The sequence below is a fragment of the Acartia tonsa genome, chromosome 4 (genome assembly GCF_053477335.1).
Source record: "Acartia tonsa isolate MP-2025a chromosome 4, ASM5347733v1, whole genome shotgun sequence".
Taxonomy (NCBI): Eukaryota; Metazoa; Arthropoda; class Copepoda; order Calanoida; family Acartiidae; genus Acartia; species Acartia tonsa.
The window spans coordinates 36857739-36878383 of record NC_137263.1 but is presented as its reverse complement, the minus strand read 5'-3'; the positions used below and the strand labels follow the sequence as shown (position 1 = coordinate 36878383).

Here is a 20645-nt window from a genome sequence, read left to right as displayed (position 1 = left end):
AATTAAAGCAATTACATAAAGGCACTTTTAAAGCATTAATACAAGGATGCAAGTGTTCATAGCACACAATATAAAACAGCACTTATTGTATTGTACATTACTAGCGGATGCACCCCTAGCATCTAGGCTCCATACTTTATATATATACTAGCGGCTACGCCCCTAGAAGCCTCTAGGGGCACTGGTAGGAGGGTGAAAAGTCGACCTCATCCCTTTTTAAATTTGAGTTTTAAAAGAGTTAAAAGTATTTTTTGAGGGGAGGGGTGAAGAAAACTTCTTCAAAAATAGTTTAAAACCTTACCAGGACCTATAAGAAGCTTCACTGTAAAGGAGGATCATATCGTTTCAGTGGTTAGCGAGATCCTTCGGGACAGACAAAAATAGCTAACTACTTTATATAATACGAAGATGATTGAACCCTGCCAAACTGGTAATATTCTTCAGATTTCAAGCGTTTATGTGTCTACTATATGACTGTAGTGAAAAGTGTGCGTGGATGACATTATATATTTTGAAAAATATATTTTGAGTTTTGACAAAATTCACTTTAACCTAGGTGATCATAGCTGACAAAATATTGGCTCTAATGTCATAATAATTACAAACTTAAGGTTTTTGGATCGCAGCTAGGTCAGGCGCGTGGCGTTAACACTGAGAAAACCCTTCCTATACGAACTCATAGAAACTAAGGTCTCTTGAAACTAAGGTTGTGGGATCAAAGGAATTTCAGACTTTCATTTTAGGAGAGTTATACAAAATATAAATAAGTTGGGCAATTCATGTGCAGCGATGGAATGGGGGGGGGGGGAGGGAGTTAATCACCCCCCCCCCCCCATCCCATTTGACGTCCTTGGAAATTTTATCATTTTAAAATCTATAGCCGTAGAAAACTAAATTTAATTAAAAACAAATTTTTTCCAGTTGTTTGTTTTTAAGTATTGTTATTTTGAAATATTGGTCCTTGTTAAAGTATATACAGTAATTCTTTTCTGCTGCTGTAAGTAAAATCAATTTTTATACTTTTCTGCTTTTGATAGATCAGCTTTCAAGTAAGGATATTAAACATAAATAGATAGATAGATAAAAGCATACGCTGGGATTCAATAAACAAAAAGTTGAAGTTAAATTAGGTTTGCACTAAGCACAAAACCTTGTTCTTGTTGGAAAAGTTACCCATCGAGCAATTGCCCACCTATACAATTTGCCGTTTAAAAATACAGAGTTTTTATGATGTTTTTGGTTTTAATTTTGGAAACAATACTCAAAATATAAAGTTATTAAGGTGTTTGTTTTTACCCTGCCTGAACAATGGATATACATCAAAATTATATTAGGTTTTCTTCAAAACAAATGGTCGATGAAGAATGTGTACTCAAATATACTAAAAAACTTATTTTTAAATTTGTCCTTAACTTCTTTTTAGTGTAGCACAGAGTGGTGAGATAAAGTGTAATTTTGTTCCTTTAAAACAACCAACAAGAACGATTATGTTCAATAATAGCGAAGAATACTCGCTTTACTGGGTAGCTATCATCAAGAAAGAAGTTCGAAAATGTTTTAAATCTAATTAAAATTCTAAACTTGAGTAATCAGGACATATAAAAATTATAACTTTCAGCTAATTGTAAAAATTTTGCTAAAAATATTTTTGCACACTTTTGGACTGTATGCACACATTTTCCTGAGTACACCTACCATGCAAATTTCAACAGAAAAACAAGTAAGAACTTTATTCTTAGTAGCGAAGGAAATATCTTAACACTCCAGAATTTCCAATTTTTCAAATAAACACGATGAATTTTTGACATATTTATTAAATTAAGTTTAATCCTAAATATTAAAGTTAGAGGTGGTCTCTCTATACGATGTTCAGTAATATCTCGTAAATGGTTTGGAAGATAGATCCTTAATTCCACGAATGCAATTTTATAAGTATGTTGGTATGTTAGTCATGTACTTAACAAATGGGTGTCCATGGTTAATGGTTGATCATCCAAAGGCAAAGAATTGGTCGTTAATCTTTATGTAATTATCAACCTAACTGTTTATTTTAAAATTTTATGGAAATAATGATTTTAAGAGTTGCTTATTGCTTGTTAAAATATCCACTCTATCAAAATCATATTAAAGGCATAGTGGCGTGAATTCAACTAGGGGGAATACACCTCACATCCTCCCCTAGAAAATAATTACTAAGCTATAAGGTTTTTCATCAAATTTTCAACCTTTTTTTCAACTAAGAAGAGGGAATGAAATTAATTTTTTATTTAAAACAAGGATAATAACATCCACAAATTGATTAATATAATAGTTATCAAAGAAACGGACATTCAAAGTTTTTCCCTTTTATTTAAAATTTTTAAAATCTCAACCCTGGTAAAAAAAAGGTGTGCGCGCCTCTGATTAAAAGTGAATACATTAGATTACTGCCAACTTTAAAAGCATTATTCACCATACAAAATTTGCAGTAGCTTTTTAAAAAAAATTTAGAGATCATAATAAGAATTAGCCCAATACATTAGACTACATTGGAGAAGCTTTTACACCAGTTCTTGTCACCTTTATTTCAATTTAAAACATAACAAGAAGTGAAATAATAAAACTGAATTTATAAGAAAAAAACTTTAACAGTTTAAACGTCCAATAATCAAGAATTTACTAATTAATCGGTTTGAAAAGTTAACTTCTTTTACAGTGCGGATAAAAACAGATATACCGTTATCTATAATACAAAGTAGAACGATGTCTGTCTGTTTGTTTGTCTGTCTGTCTGTCTGTGTGTTTGTAGCGAAGGATCTCGCTAACCGCTGAACTGATCGGGTTCTCCTTTACAGGGTAGCTTCTCATGGGTCCCGGAAAGGTTTATAACTATTTTCTTGTGGGTTGGGACACCCCAAATTTTTTTTTTATTTTCTTTAAAATCTAAAACACGAAAAATTAGTTATAAAAAATCTCTTGGGGCAAAGCCCCTAGAGGCTAGGGGCGAAGCCGCTATATACTAAAGTAACAGGATGTTTGTTTGTCTGTGTGTTTGTATGTTTGTACAGAAGGATCTCGCTAACCGCTGAAACGATATAATTCTCCTTTACAGGGTAACTTCTCATAAGTTCTGGGAAGGTTTTTAACTATTTTGGGGGAGGGTACCACCACCCTCCCAAGAGAAATAGCAAAATATATCAAAAAATGTTTTACCTTAAGAGACTTCATTAAGAGACGCAACATTGCAAGGTATCGTAGAGACTTAAAATCAACATAGATAGGTATCGTATTATTAAAAAAAACATTTAAAGTGCCTCTAGAGGCCTCTAGGGGCGTATCCGCTAGTCATAGATAAACTGGATACAAATAATTGTAATAGTAATAATATTCAGGGATCAGGGATAGGGGGCACTAGGCTGTTTATTTCACTAGTCCCCAAAGTTTTCGTATTCGTTGAGTTAACAGCTTTAGGACCTTTTATTGATTTTGGATTGGTTGGTTCATTAGGTTGAGGGTCTAAACGTTTTAGCCAATAATTGTTATCTACAAAAGGGGCAACTAGTGTATAATTATTGGTAACGTACATAAATACTGAATAATACTAATAATTGGGTTGACAATATGTTCCTTATGTAATGAACAATCTACATATTATTTTCTCCAATATCATCTAGAAATTATTTGCCTAATATAAATCCCTGGCACCCTGATAATTACCTATGACAAGAAGCTTGACCATGATGAATGTTGGAGGATGACTGTTCACCTATAAAATATATATCATTAGTTTTTTTTTACTTTTTACCATTGTTACTTTCACATATTTATTAAATGTCCGTTAGTTCATCATTCAGTCTTAGCAGAGAAAGGGATTCAGCAATTAAATTATTGCACTGAGCACACAGAAATTTTATTTCAAAATAAAGCTGTGGATAAGGGGTGGGGGAAATTGACAAAATCTGTAAGTACTTATAAAATCAGAAAGACATACGAGGTAAAAAGGTGACATAAATTACAGGCATAACAGTGGTATTTCAGGTGCCACCTCCTGCACGCTCCTGAGTTCTGAATATACATAAATTAAAACATAAAACATTACTGACTTAAATGTTCTATCTAAAGTTGAAAACTCGAGTAATTTCAACTTTTTTATAACTCGGTGCATTTTTAACTTGGAAACTTTTTCATTTTAGATATATTTCCATATTTCTTCTAGTTCATAATTCATTATTTCAATCTGCCAATTAGGAATACTTTTTACCAGGTATTAGCCAAAGTCCAAAACATATATTTTTTCTCCCAAACCCAACTCATTTCTTTTCTACATAAAACCACCAAATGTTTGAAGAAAAAAATCATCCAATGTTTTAATCCAATTTTTTTTCTCATCCAATGTTTTGTAAAATAAATTGTCCAATTTTCAAATAAAACCTTGCCATGTTTTTAAAAATCCAACCTGTTTTTTTTACTTTTACAGGCAACTTTAAAAACTAAAAAAAGGATTAAAGGATATAGTACTAAATATATCAATTTTATTAATCTAATTTTCCAACTAAATTAAGTATTGATTTCAAAACTTGATATAATAAACTCTAACCCCTGTAAATTTTAAAGGAAAGAGTTTAGAAATACCACATTTTTCACCTGTTTCCTTTGCATTTAGAAAATCTGACTTCCCTATGGAAAATGAATTTTGACAGGAGGAGAAACCAGGGATAAGAGATAGGAAACCTGGCCATAAATTAGGTCCTGGCCTAGTTTCACAAAGGATATTGCAACTTTTACCACTTCCTAAGTAAATATAGTCATTGGAGGCAGCTCCAAATTAGCTATCGCTCTCAACCAATAAGGATCGGCTTATTTTGTATCAACCAATGGGCAACTGGAGGCAAGCTATATATATTACGTAATAGTATCCATAGAACTTGATAGAATGTTACCCATTGCTTATTTATTAATTTAATTATTTTCAATTTTAATAAGCAATGATATTTTCAAATAAAATGTTTACTCATTAATACAAATAAAAATAACACAACCTAAAATCTGTCTGCGACAAACCCAATGATAGCTTTCTGAAAAATTCAAATTATTAGAGTAAAAGATAAAAACAATTTTGGGAGAAAAAAAACATCAAAACGTAATTTTAACAAACGCCATTTATATATTGGGTAAAAAAGTTCTATTTATACTTGAGGCTATCTGAATTTTATTCTATTATCTTCTTTGGACTTATTTAGCTATTTTATTATTCTAGTTGATAGTTGTCAATTCTAACTACTGCACCCTCCCGTAACTGGTTTTTTGGGCCTAGTTGGAAAATAGGCCTGGAATAATTTTTTCTTACGTTTCTTATCCCTTATCCCTGGGAGAAACTAAAAGTAATGGTGAAGTACATAAACATAAAATAAATCTAAATCCCATGTCAATATATACAAATGTCACATTTTTCAGGGATGTAGGAATAGAGAAAAAAGGGTTGAAATAGAAAGTCTTGATTAGAGTCAAAACAAGATTTTTCTAAAAATCTAGAAAATTAAAGAGTTCTAACATTCAAAATAAACAAAATTCAAATGTCGTTGCTGCTTGCTTCAAATATTTTGCTTGAAAAAGCAAGTTTTGACAGTTTTTCCTAAAATCCAACATACTCTTTAGGTTTTATACCCATACAATTTACTAGCATAATTTTAGTTTTCTCTTTTCTTTTATAAATTATAAAATCAACATTATTTAATATTCAGTTTCCCCCAAAAGAAGTTAAAATAAATTTAAAATATTTGTTGGACTTTTATACTTTGTTTAGCCTAGATAACATAATGTTTAATTGTCTATCCAGAATATCCATGTGTACAATCTTAGACTTAGTTTTGAAATATGTCAATGGCTATGAGTATTCAAATATTGAAAACACATTGTATATTAAATTCTTATTCAAATGTCATAGAAATTTGAGAGATGAAAAAAAACAGAAAAGTACTTTTTAAAGGAAAACTACTTTTAATTATTATTCGAAAAAAAAAATATTCTCAAACAAAAATAAAAAGATAATGAATATCCAAATCATAACTCTTTTATAAAAAAGGGATTTGAATGTTTTTTAAAAGCCCCTTTATATTCAATTGCAAGTAAAAAACCAGCACACTTTAGTTAAGTTTAGTACTTTGCCAAAATATAAAAAAAAAAAAAAAAAAGTTTTACATCTTTACATATGAATGAATGAAAGGAAAAACTGAAGAATAATAAAATGTCATAAAATTCAAAACCTAAAATTGTAAGAAAATTAAAGTGAAAGAGAAAATATGCCATATTCATAACATAAATTTATATAAGGCAAATGATGGCACCAGGCATAGAGACTGAACATATTATAGTCAAGATATTCAATTGATTATGGTGATTTAGTGTAGCCAATCTTCTTTTTATAGATCTTGTAAATATAAGTTGCTGTCGCCCCTAGCCTACAGGAGAGAAATGGGGATGTCAAAAAAATATCCCCAACCATTTACAAGACTTCCCTGAAAAGCACAACCAGTTCAAACCAGTATTTTGCAAGATCTATAGCATCAGACAAGAAAATCTTACTACTTTATACAATAGGATATTAAATCAGCATACACAGAGAACTTAACTCTTATTTATTACAGCAAAAAATTAATGCTTTTAATGAAGAAAAATATGTTGAATAATATTTTATGGTTGTTAGTTTTTCATACTGAATAACTATTTTTTATGTATATATTTTACAATATATTTACAATTACACATGAAGTCAAAATAATTATTTTTCAAAGGATATCAATTATAGATTTTAATGGAAGTTTAATCTCTTTATTACACAAAAATCAACTTATCTCCCTGTAATATAGAGTGTAAGAGAATTGGAAATATTTGGAATATTCAGCTTTAATTTAAATATTTGATAGGATGTGGGGATATTTACATAAAATCTATACCAACATTAAATTTGGTTAAATCATGTGTCAAGAAATTGCTGCTAGAATATACAATAATAGTGGCTTCGCCCCTAGCCTCTAGGGGCTTTGCCACAAGAGGTTTGATCAAACAAATTTTTCGTGTTACTCAAATTTTCAAAATTGATGAAAAAATTTCTAAGAGGATAATACCCATTTTAAAAATCAATATATATATATAAGGAAGCAAAACAATTTTACATTTCGAGACTTAATAATATTTATAATATTTCCAAACATTTGAATGGAATTGATTTAGAAGAATTTATGATACTCTGAGACAAACTAGCAAAATTAAAGTTTTCAAAACTACATTAGATAACCCTTTCATACCTTTGAAACCCCTTATTCCCCCCCCCCCCCACACACACTCAAAATTAAAAGATTTGACGTAGCTGCTAATATACATATTTATTTTTTTCAACAACTAAACTAATTTGAGACGGTTTAATATAAATGATATTTTGAGACAGTCTTTTAGCGAAGATTGACACAAGCTAATGTAAACAATAACATCAGCAAGTGTCCATCTATAAATATTTTTAGCCAGTAACACACTCAAAATTAAAAGATTTGACGTAGCTGCTAATATACATATTTATTTTTTTCAACAACTAAACTAATTTGAGACGGTTTAATATAAATGATATTTTGAGACAGTCTTTTAGCGAAGATTGACACAAGCTAATGTAAACAATAACATCAGCAAGTGTCCATCTATAAATATTTTTAGCCAGTAAAATTCGCTACATATTTTAAGACACTCTTAAATGATATAATGTTTTTAGATTCTATAAAAAATATACTTTTTTGTGCAAGTCTAATAAAATTTTTGAGTAAGCGTAATCTTATAGACATTTTGAGAGAGTCATAAGTGAAGAAGGTTTTAAGAAAGTCTAATAAAAATTTTTAACAAGTCTAATGTAAATAATATTTTGAAATAGTCAACTATAAATGATATTTTGAGACAGTCTAACATAAATAATATTTTGAGACACACTAATTCAAATAATATTTTGAGACATCCTATCAAAGTCTAATGTAAATAATATTTTAAAACAGTCAACTATAAATGATATTTTGAGACAGTCTAACATAAATAATATTTTAAGACATACTAATATACACAATATTTTGTTACGGTCTAATAAGATTTTATTTCTAAATAGCTTAATAGATATGATTGTTAAGGTCTACTAAAATAAATAATAATTTGAGACAGGCTGATGTAAATAATGTGTAAGTTCTACCTATCCAAGATCACTCCAAAACTTTCATTTCTCAATGCAGAAAAACAAGTAAGAAATCGACCATAGGTGATGTTGAAGGAAATAAAAGTACAGCTGTTTGCACAATTATCGAAGGAATAACAATCCATCAAAATTTGTTTATTTGAAATCTGTTGATTATTGTATATTTACTGTATTTATTGTATATTTACACTGGTGCCTAATATATTATAACCGCGTTAATTAGTTGAATTAAAAACTTTAAAAACGTTGGTAAATATTTATTAGTTTAGACAATCCAGCAGTATCGAATCATTCCCTAATAGATTTTAACTTTCAATAGTGGTAATTTTGTTTATTGTAATGGACAAAGTATGTCATGAATTTATAAAATTTAATAGATTTGAGGGAAGTAAATAACTCATGAGAAGCTGCGCATTTGAAAACTTTTCTTTGAAATAGGATAATTTTCCAAAGGAATAGAGGATAAACCTTTAAAACTACACAGTCTAAGTATGTATCTATGTATCTATTTATATTTTTTACATAATGTATACTTAGATAATAAGATTTATAGGACATGCATAGAACCAACAAAATCTCGAATAAACAAGAATAACAACATTCATAAAAACGAAGCTTAAAATCATGTAGAACGTCATACCTTAATAAACACTAGCGGCTTCGCCCCGAGCCTCTAGGGGCTTTGCCTCAATAGGTGATTTTAAAAAATGTAGTACAGCACCCAATAGTTGGTATCATCTCCATCATCAAAGAAAACAAAATTAATGGGGAATTTTTTTTATTTTTTGGGGGGTTGGGGGTGTCCAACGCCCCAAGATAATAGCCTGAAACCACCACAAGACCAGCAGGTATATTCCCTGAAGAGAAGAATCCGATCGGTTCAGTGGTTACCGAGTTCTTAGGAGACAGACGGACAGACAGACGGACGGACGGACGGACAGGCATCATCATTCTACTATTATAGATATATATATTTTTCTGGTAACTATTATAGAGTACTTAATTGTTATTGGAATCAGAATGCCAATTCTAAAATACCCTACTTATTAATAGAATAGAAGTACTATATATAGGAAATTAACTTTATATAACCGTATAGTACTAAAGTTTTCTAATAAAGTATTAATAAAAATTTATATATAAAAAGCAAAAGATAAACACTAAACAAATTTAAGTTTTTTATGTAAAAAGTTGAAAATACAAAAGGTTCAATATTTGAATGTTTATATAGTGCATTATATATATAAATATACTAGGTCACTTTCAAAAACAAAGGAATATTGAAATCAATCAAAAAGTTTAGTTTTCTCGGCTGCAGTTAAAGATAGATGTCTAAACGTTTCTATAAATATTGAACATTGAGTATCTACTCTGTAATTCTTATTCTTCCTTACGTCTGTTGGGTGTTCTTTGCATTTTAGTAATACTTTATTTAATAAGAGATGTTTTATAGTATCGAAATTACATTATTTTGCCTATATAACTATTCCTTGATTGTAATATCAATTTCAATTTTGTGTTATACTTAGAAAAAAAATAACTTTTAATGTTAGATACAGTTATCAAAAGCTAGTAGTGAGACTATGTTATTACGTGTTTTGGTAACGAAGCTACTCTATTAGTTACCATTAATGTCAGTCTTTCTGCTCTAAATCATGCCTAACACTGATGGAAACGTCTTGAATGTACGGACGGAAAAACTAACCGACGTCAATTGTAGAGAAACTTACAAAAAGTTTGTAAAAAGTAAAGTCTGATTATATCTATCAAGCCTAACACATATAATATATTATAAGGTTAAACTTTTAAATAGAAACAAACAAACAGAAAATTGGATTTATTATTACAGTATATAGGGTATAAGGTAGGCTTTAGGGTTACAAAATATATAACTATAGAGTTCAGGTCAGGTAGCTTAAATAAACAATTATTTTTATAAGTTTCACACAATGTAAGTAATTCTTTAGGAAAAGACACTAATATAGATCTAGATTATAATTTATCAAATTATCATATCCTTATTGTATATAAAGTAAAAAGATGTCAGTCTGTAGCTTAAGATCTCGTTACCTGTAGAACCATAAATCGCCAAAATTTAGAAATTCTCTCCAAATTATAAACTGTACTTGAAAGTGTAGGGTCGACCTCCCTCCATTACCTTAAGTGCCTTAGATTTCGCTAGGGGCGTATCCGCTTTTAGTTTTAATAATAATAAAAGATATACAAAAATCGGGTATAGTCCTTTCCACGACATATCTCCATAAGGAGCGATTCTTCGTATTTTTCACAGTAGCTTTTCTCCTATTTCTAGCCCCTGCGGGGGGCTCTAACCCTGCGGGGCCATTTACCTAACCCTGTGGGGCAATCACCTAACACAATATAACCTAACCTAACCTAAAATAACCTATAAAAAGCCATTTTAAAATTACGAAGAATCGCTCCTTATGGAGATATGTCGTGGAAAGGACTATACCCCAAAAATCTGCTCTACATTAAAATTTATAATTTTTATAAAAACAATCTCATTATTAGAAATCCATTAATAATCAGAATCATTTACAACCTAGGTATGCACGCAACGAATGCATATTCACCTCTTGGTTAAATCAGAAACCTATGTGCAGACATAAAGATTAAATATGTATACCTGACAAAGATATGTAGCAGAATCCTTGGTTTGGGAGGATTTGATGACCAACTTCCAGTTGTCCGGTGGGGTGTACACCACAGAATATCTAGACATAGAATAATATAGAGTACTATACAGGTAGCAATGTTTAGGATGATTTGATCAATGGCAAACTTCCAGTTGTCTGGAGGGGTGTACTGCACACCACAGAATATCTAAACATAGGATAATATTGATTATCATATAGGTAGCTTTGTTATGGAGGATTTGATGACCAACTTCTAGTTGTCGGGCTGGGCTTACAGTGTACACCACAAAATCTAAACATTAAATAATATATATTATTATACAGGTATTAGTGTATCAAAAGTACTCAAAAGCATAGACGTCTAAGGGGGGGGGGGGGTAATGGGGCGATTACCCCCCCCCCCCCAAACGGTTTTGAGGGTGCCATAGGCACCCCCAAAATTTTTTTCATTTTACCCCCCCCCCCCATTTAATGCGCGCGCCATTTTACCCCCCCCCCCCCTTAAAATTTTTTGCCCCCCCCCCAAAAAAAAGCTTGGACGTCTATGCTCAAAAGTGTAATATTTCTGCAGTTAAACCAACAAGATGCTTATTAGTCAATTTTATTAATTGTACAGGAGCCAAATTTCTTACAGACAGGCGGAAGTTGCAAATTATAGAATGGCTTCGCTACAAAAAAAATATTTTTGTTTGTAAGGTAGAAAGGTAGAAATATAAAATTTTATTTTGTGATGATGGTATTGAATCCATTAGAATAAACAAGCCATAAAAACCATACACAAGCTGCAATGTTAGGTGCGTATCACAGGGGTGCTTTTATTTTGTAGGCATGTACAGTACAACCATATCAAATGTAAATTTATTAATATTTCAATTTAGGGATATTTCATATGAAGAATAAACGTTTTGCCTTCCACTTTTCTACAAAACAAAATATTATTTCCTTTAAAATGACTTATTTTTTTCTTTGTTTATAATAATAACATAATAATAAGAAACACTAAAATAATAAGATTTAAATGATAAAAAGTATTTTTTTGATAAAATATCTCTTTAATGGAAAATTTTTGACACCCCCTTATAAAAAATGCCCAAGTATGCCCCTGTTAGAATTCTATACCAAATATAAATGTTTATATTTGAATGTAGGTAGATAGATACATAAATATAAAAAGTATGAAATGACAAATGACAACTGAGGGTGTATTCTAATTTAAGGATGCTGGTATTTTGTTTAGAAGGAGAGAGGGGCTTCATTTCTTCAGGAGCAATTAAATTTTAATTCAAATTTTTACTTGGGGAAGTAGGGGAAGGGGTATTTTTTTTGTGGCGATTTCTCTTCAGAGGTTAGTTGTTCTCCCCCCCCCCCCAAAAACAAAAGATAGATTTAAACCCTACTCTTGATCTACGAGAAGCTTCACTGTAAAGGAGAACCATATCGGTTTAGCGATTAGCGAGATCCGTCGATACAAACAGACAAATAGTCAAACATCCTAGTATTTTAATATAAGAATATACCTAAGGCAAAAAGGTGTATCTATGCAATTAATAGGTATACAAAAAAACTTAAACAAACCTGGCATCTGCAGAGAAAACTAAATGTTCTGTAGTTAATAGATCCATAGTACCATTTACTTTCTTCAACCAGCTAACCTGTAATATATTAAATATTAGTTTGATAGCTTATAAATCAAGTATCCAGTAATTAATAGATCCATTGTACTATTTACTTTCCTTAACCAGCTAACCTGTAATATATTAAATATTAGTTTGACAGCCTTTAAATCAAGTATCCAGTAATTAATAGATCCATAGTACCATTTACTTTCTTTAACCAGCTAACCTGTAATATATTAAATATTAGTTTGATAGCTTATAAATCAAGTATCCAGTAATTAATAGATCCATTGTACTATTTACTTTCCTTAACCAGCTAACCTGTAATTAGTAATTTAAAGATTTAAAATGACTATCCAAATTATAAATAACTTAAATTGCCTCATACGGGCGAGGCTGATGTCCATGACACTTTAACGTCAGGTCCAACAACCAAGTATAATTAACATCCGTGGTATTATGTTAAGTAACAACCACCTGGAAGTCCTAACTGTGCAAGGTAATTAGTTGTGTAAGTTTTAGGCCAAACCATTCCCCCTACTCTAACTATTGAAGTCACAAATGTGACATAGAAGGGATTGGAAACTTAAACTTTTTCTTTTTAGTTCTTTTAAAAACTTTTTAGAATTTTGATTGAATGGTTCAAACAAACCGTGTCCTTTTATTTCAAAACATAATGTTAATCTACAACAAAAGGATTAGTTTTATTTATCATTAAAAGGGCAAATACATATACAAATTTTAAGTCCATTGTCTTATCCCTTAAGATCTCAAATTCATACTAAGTAAGAAATTTACCAACCTGGTAGCCATGCAGATCTTTGACTTGACAATCTATGTGTGTTGTCTGACCCAGTGTGACTGTGTGGATGGTTCCGTTATAACCTGGGTTCTGGAACACTGGCCGTGGCTTCCATATTGTTACCGGCCTAAAATTAAACATCCAGAATTAGCATGGCACAAAAAATACTCATGGATTGGCAAACTAGTTCTATAGCAGTTCAGTTGCAATAAAAAAAAGTTATAAGGAATATGCAATAAAAAATAAAAAATAATTCTTTGACATCATTTCCGACAGACTGAAGGACTAAGTAACTTCACAAAAAATCAGCTCTCTATCTTAACTTGTAAACATGTAAAACATGACTGTAATTTCAGAATTAATTATCCAGTCGTTTACGAAATCGTAATGGAGATTAAATACTCACAGACTGCTTTTGGTTAGCTTAAAACATGCGAGGTTAAATGTTAAACATTGATTGGGTGGTACAAACTTTTCTCTCCATAATTTTGATCTACATAAGGAATAATTTTGGTTATCATAATTGGGTGGTACTAAGCGTCATTTTTAAAATTCAAATAAATAAATAAGATAGTATGAATATATTTTAATGTTGGATGCAGAATTGACAAGGTATAATAATGGATTTCCCTTTTCATAATAAGTTGTCAATTATTGACCTATTAATTTCAGCATTTGGAATAAAAACTTGTTTATATTTATAATGGATGTAGTATATACGTAGATATTATGACAGGGGAAAATGTCGTCAATTTAGGTTGCTAACATGCTAACTCGCTTATTGGTCTGTTTGTTCTTCCAGTAGGAGGGGGGGGGGGATGGGGTAAAGGGGATGGAAAAAGGAAATGATTATTTTAGACCATTGCGTGTTTCATTTTATTAGAGAACATCTGGTGTAAGATCCAAATAATAATGTATCCAGAGTTTTTTAACCAACCAACCACGTTATCTTATTCATTGGTTTGGAGATGCGACATCTAAATTTCAAAATTCTTTGAATGTACAGACAAGATTTTTATAGAAATGCTTCGCATCTAGTTCACTTTATTTATACCCTCTATAAATTAGTACAATATAAGACTTTGGTCTAAATTTTGATTGACAGTTTATAGTAATTATCTCTCGCACTTCAGGGCATAAGACACAGATAATATGGTCAGCCCTCAGTCAGTTTTAATGTATTTTTATGCAATTTCAGGCCTATTATTACCAATATAACACTATATATGGGTAATACTAGCCTATCTATGGTAATCTATATGTGATTGACAAATGTTATATGCTTATATAAAAAATTGTATCTATTATTAAAGTAATCATGTAACCATTATGTAAAACTAAGCATACCTACAGCCACAGCTACATTTACGTCACAAGTTTAACATACAAACACCTTATTGAACAGACAAGGACTAGATCCTGGTAATAAGTTGTCTTTATAACTTGCACCTCTTAAAATCAGTCAGTTATTTACTAACTCTTGAACTATTAAGTTCTTTCTTCTCTCCTGGCTTAAAGGTAATGATCTTAGTTAATTTAGCATGCATTGTAGTTTAAATTTAGGTTCCTTAGTACTTAGCATGAATTGTGCCTAGGTCTTATGTTAGAGGCCTAACACTATGCACAATTAGATGCTTTGGACTTAAGGCAATCTCCTGTCCTACACTACTTATGTTTATTATCTCCTATCCTGTATCTTTCATACTTAACTGATTCGCTTGTAATATAAATACACTTTATAAAACCATCTTCCTTCTTATGTACTTGATATACTTATATGATATAGATCGGACATAATAACCAGCCATTTATTCTTAATTTTAAGCAATATAATACCATGCGTGGGTATTTGTTGAACAGCCACGAGTTCAACCAAATTCGTATTATACTTGTGGGAATAAAAGGAAAAGCATTCTTCACTGACAAGCAGACTTTGAGAATGTCTATGTGTATTGCAGTAAAAGTAGGATTTAAGTAGTACTCATAGAAGAGCGATCTCCACATTCCAGATTTTGGACAAGTGCCCCATTCGCACAACCAGGCTGTACAACTTTGGATACTTTATTGGTTGGTTCCTAACTAGTAGAGGTAAAACTTTTCAATCAATAATCCAATATACAAAATATTTTGTTTATTATCATTAGGGATGTAAATCAATTTATCTTCCAGTCTCATTCCTTTCTAATTCAGTTTTTTTTTATTGAAATTACAAGTTTAAAAATTAATATCCTTATACTAAGGTAACAGGATGTGTGTCTGTGTGTTTGTGTGTTTGTTTGTACCGAAGGATCTGGCTAACCGCTGAACCGATCGGGTTCTCCTTAACAGGGTAGCTTCTCATAGGTCTCGGGAAGGTTTATAACTATTTTCTTGGGGGGTGTAATGAAAAATACACCCCCCCCATAAAAAAAAAAAATTTTTAAATAAAATTAAAAATGATGGAGAGAAAAAATTCGACTACCCCTCCTTAAGTGCCCCTAGAGGCCTCTAGGGGGCGTAGCCGCTAGTTTAAAATAAAGTATTTAAAGGAAATTTTAAAGCATCTTTAAAATAGCCTAAAACCTGAAACAAAACTGTTATTATAAATCCTCCTCTGAATACTCAAAATGCTGTTTTAGTTATCTTAATAATCATTTTCCTATCCCTTGCTCTGATGAGGAAATCTTGTGAATCATAAGTCATTAAATTCAGTCTAATTAGTAATTAAACTAGTTTAATGTAAAGCCTAGACATTAATTTAATGCGCTTAGAACTATTTACAAAAAGAAATATAACTATATTATCTTCTTATTTTATGTTTGTTTGATTGTCTATTTTTTTCTTATTCATAGTAGTGATTTTTTTTCTTCTGTAGCTTAAGTTTTTAGTAGTATTCAGAATCCGTCAAATTACCCTCTTTTCATAATAAAATGAGGCAGCTTATAGTGCCTATAAAATTTGTTTGTCATTTGTATTGTATGCCGTCATTTTTTTATAGGCAATGTAAGCTGCTTCGATAAAGTTAAAGAAAAGCTTTGCTCCTAATACTTTTAAGAAAAGTCATGGATTTTGAGGGACAAATTACGAAAAATTTATATATATCCCAAATGATTATAAACAAAATAACCACTTCTGTTGATAGAAATTGTTGGTGAAAAATTGTAAAGATTGTTATTGTGTACTACCCAATCAAGATTAAATTAAAGTCCCCAACCTATTCATTAACTAATAAGAGATTATCTATAATACAAAGTAGAACGATGTCTGTTTGTCTGTCTGTTTGTTTGTCTGTCTGTTTGTCTGTCTGTTTGTAGCGAAGGATCTCGCTAACCGCTGAACCGATCGGGTTCTCCTTTACAGGGTAGCTTCTCATATGTCCCGGGAAGGTTTTCAAGGAGGGTGGGAGGGTGGGAGGGGGGTATTTTTCAAAGAATGAAAAATACCCCCCCCAAAAAAAAAAAATTTTTTTTTTAAACTAAAATTAAAATAGTGGGGTCGACTACCCCCCCCCCCCCCCCCCGAAAAAAATTTCCCACCCCCTAAAAAATTTTTTTTTTTTAATTTTTCTTTTAAATCTAAAATACGAAAAATTGGTTTGATTAAACCTCTTGGGGCAAAGCCCCTAGAGGCTAGGGGCGAAGAAAAGTATAATCGACAGTCCATTGTCCCCTCCGAATAAAAGTGTATCCTTATAATAAAGTAACAGGATGTTTGTGTGTCTGTGTGTGTGTTTATATGTTTGTGTGTTTGTTTGTACCGAAGGATCTCTCTAACCGCTGAACCGATCGGGTTCTCCCAGGGTAGCTTCTCATAGGTCCCGGGAAGGTTTATAACTATTTTGGGGGAGGGTACCACCACCCTCCCAAGAGAAATCACAATAAAATCGAAAAAAAATTTAAATCTTTCCGCCTCATAGTGTCGCTAGCCTAGTCGCGCTGTGTAGAGACATGAATTTAACAGCTGATAACATAGACAAATGATTTCTCAAATTAGATATTTAAAATAAAAAAAAAATTAAATGCCTCTAGGGGTGTAGCCGCTAGTACTAGTATATAGTAGCAAATTTTATGTTATTTGAAATTATTATATTGTATTATAAAACTTGAAACTAAAGTTCTTTGATGAAGAGATTTTTCAAGATTAAAGCTTTTCTCTCACACTATTTCTTTCTCAATCTCTCTCTCTCTCCCTCCCCCCATTCTCTGTACCTCTCTCATTCCTTCTCTCTCTTTCTCTCTCTCTCTCTCTCTCTCTCTCTCTCTCTCTCTCTCTCTCTCTCTCTCTCTCTCTCTCTCTCTCTCTCTCTCTCTTTCTTTCTCTCTCTCTCTTTTTTTTTCTCTCTCTCTTTCTCTCTCTCTCTCCCCTTTCTCTGTACCTCTCTCACTTCTTCTCTCTCTCTCACCTCTCTCTGTTCCTTTCTCACTCCTTCCTCTCTCCCATTTCCATGAATCTTATATATACTTTGCTATACTTTTCTCCCGCTATAATTTTCAGGGATTTTAAGAGATATGAAAATGGTGAATAAAATGATGATGAATAAAAATTTTTAGCTAACGAATCAAAGAATTTGTTTATAAAACTTTTGTGACTGTTATGAATTAAAGTCCAATGTCTCCTCCCTCCCAGATAAATATATGGACTATTTATCCAGCCTACCTATACATACATTTCCTATCAGAACATATTTTGTATACATATGGTTTTTTTTAGTTTTGTATTTATTTTCTAAAAGTTTTATTTATTGAAATGTTTATATAATAAGAGACTTTTAAGAAGCAGTATTTAATTGGTTATTTGCCCTTGTACATTTTAAACTTGCTTACATTCTCGGTCACCTTGGTGCCTACCTTTTATCAACCACATTGCATAGGAAATTTGTACGTTTTTGTGGGTTAAACAATTTAATCCATTTAACTTCTAATATTTATTTATTGTATGATTTTAAGGGATGAGACGATTAATTGATTTGTATACCCAATGATAACAGACAAAATTATGCTTTCTGTAAATAAAATGATTGGTTTAAAAGTTTGGACAATGCTTGTATGAAATCAACAAATTAAAATTCAATAAAAGTTTTTTAGCCAACGAATGGTAAACTTTGGGTACTAGTGTAATTTAATGTCACTTTCCTCCCCGATATTATTTTTAAAAGCGAAGCTTTTCTACAATCAAGGTCGGTCTGTCCGTCCGTCCGTCCGTAACGGATAGCTTTTTTTGTTAATTTAGGCATGTTAGAATTGTCCTATCGATTTCAAACTTTGCATGGTGATTCCTTTAGTAGTTAGGTACAATTTAGAAAGCGTAGCAACTCTATAATCATTACCAAAATGTCCGTACGTCCATTTTAAACATGTTGATTTTTTAAATTTTTTAACAACAATCTTTTATGTGATCTAATCCTCCGATTGATCTGATTTTTGGTATATTAATTCCTGGGACAACAAAGTATAAAATTAAAAGCGAAGCAACTCTATAATCAAGTCTTAAAAATGTAAGTATGTCCATAAACATTATCTTGTATCAAGCAGTTTTCAACAAATTGACTTACAATTTTGCTTTGACTCTTATACATTTTTATACTGGTAATTCAGTTCTGACACAATATAAATGTTAATGTCCGTTTGTCCTACCCAGTGCTTCGCTTTTACGGATGTTGTTATCCTTGTTTATTTAGCATCACATTTTTAAGCGAAGACATCTAATTCATTTGAAATTAAAATTTTTGCTAGTTTTATTTATTTTACAAAATAAATTCAGTCGATAAAGATTAACGATTTATATATTTCTCAAATTACTACTGAGAAAAAAATATTTAACCCAGTCAGCAGAGACATATTTCTGTATTCTAATATCACATTTTTGTCTGACCTACTTTGTACTTTGTACTTTGTGACCTCATGAATGTAATTTTTTTCTAGAGCCAAAGTCTATTTAGAATATAGAAACTAGCATTAGCGATCCTTTTCCTAAAAATGCACGGACACATATTTTACTTTTAATTAGATTCTAAGTTAAAACAAAATGCTATGTAATGACAAAATCTGTTTCTGTCTGTCTGTACTGAAAGGTCTTGCTAACCGCTGAACCGACATGGTTTTCCTTTACAGTGTAGCTTCTCATAGGCCCTGGGAAAGTTTTTAAGTTTTTGGAGGACGGGTTAACACCACCATTCAAAGAGAAATCAACGCAAGAAAAAACTTTTTTCTTTTTGAGAATAAAATTAAAAGTGGTCGGGTTCGCCCTTCACCTTTAAGTGCTGTTTGAGATGTCTCTAGGGGCGTATTTATTATCCTTATACTAAAGTAACAGGATGTTTGTGAGTCTGTACCGAAGGATCTCGCTAACCGCTGAACCGATCGGGTTCTCCTTAACAAGGTAGCTTCTCTTAGGTCCCGGGAAGGTTTATAACTATTTTGGGGGAGGGTACCACCACCTTCCCAAGAGAAATCACAATAAAATCGAAAAAATTTGAAATATTTCCGCCGCATAGTGTCGCTAGCGTAGTCGCGCTGCGTAGAGACATGAATTTAACAGCTGATAACATAGACAAATTATTTCTCAAATTAGATATTAAAAAAAAAATCTAGGGGCCTAGCCGCTAGTTGGTATATATTTTAATATAATCAAGGAAGGAGGGTATCAGCTATCATCCTTGAAAAGTAAAGTAGTCCCTAAGTAAAGGTAAGTTAAAATGCTTTACATACATATTTTAAAAAGGTTTTAAAGGGTTTGGTTATCACTTTGACTTTTTGATTGTGTTTTATTTTAAAAAGTCAAATATGAATAACAATCTTTTTCCATATTGATTTTATAAGAAGGAAAGAATTAATTTTGAAGTATTCATACTTATTTATACAACCCTAATAATAATTCTTGAAGTTAAAAAAGAAATATTATGTAAACTAACACCAATATTCTTTAACCACCATTAGCCTGACTCAAATATTTTCTTTAAGCTTACAAGTTCAAGAAGAAATATTTCAAAATGAAACATCTTGGCAGAAATTCTGGTAGTGTTATGTACATATTTTAAAAAATACTTATATCAAAATCTTCCAAAATATTTGTAATAATAATGATTTAATCTTATTTTAAACTTTAGTTTTTCATTGTCATCTGAAGAGAGCTTAAAAAAATTGTAATGTAATAAAAAATATGTAAAATTAATTTCCTCTATAAATATTATTGAAGAGCAATAATTTGTGAACTTATTGCTCTACTTATTCATAAAAGACCAGGCTATTGAAAGAGTTGAAAGCATAGACTTTACAATACTAAATAATAATAATTTTGAACCAGTCTATATAGAATTGACTAGTTTATTGAAAGAGTTGAAAGCATAGATTTCAATATTTTAAAATTTAAATAGTTATTTTGAACCAGGC

General features: G+C 31.1%; 1 protein-coding gene across 1 annotated transcript in view; it reads right to left on the bottom strand.

Annotated features, from left to right (window-relative positions):
- Positions 1-20645, bottom strand: part of LOC145318314 (titin-like) — a 50839-nt gene that overhangs the window by 13732 nt on the left and 16462 nt on the right. Inside the window, exons 3-6 of the mRNA XM_080159619.1 lie at positions 13279-13405; positions 12436-12512; positions 10851-10938; positions 3697-3745 (exon numbers count right to left, since the gene is read on the bottom strand). Coding sequence (XP_080015745.1) covers positions 3697-3745; positions 10851-10938; positions 12436-12512; positions 13279-13405 — 341 coding nt within the window. The remainder of the gene's footprint in view (positions 1-3696; positions 3746-10850; positions 10939-12435; positions 12513-13278; positions 13406-20645) is intronic.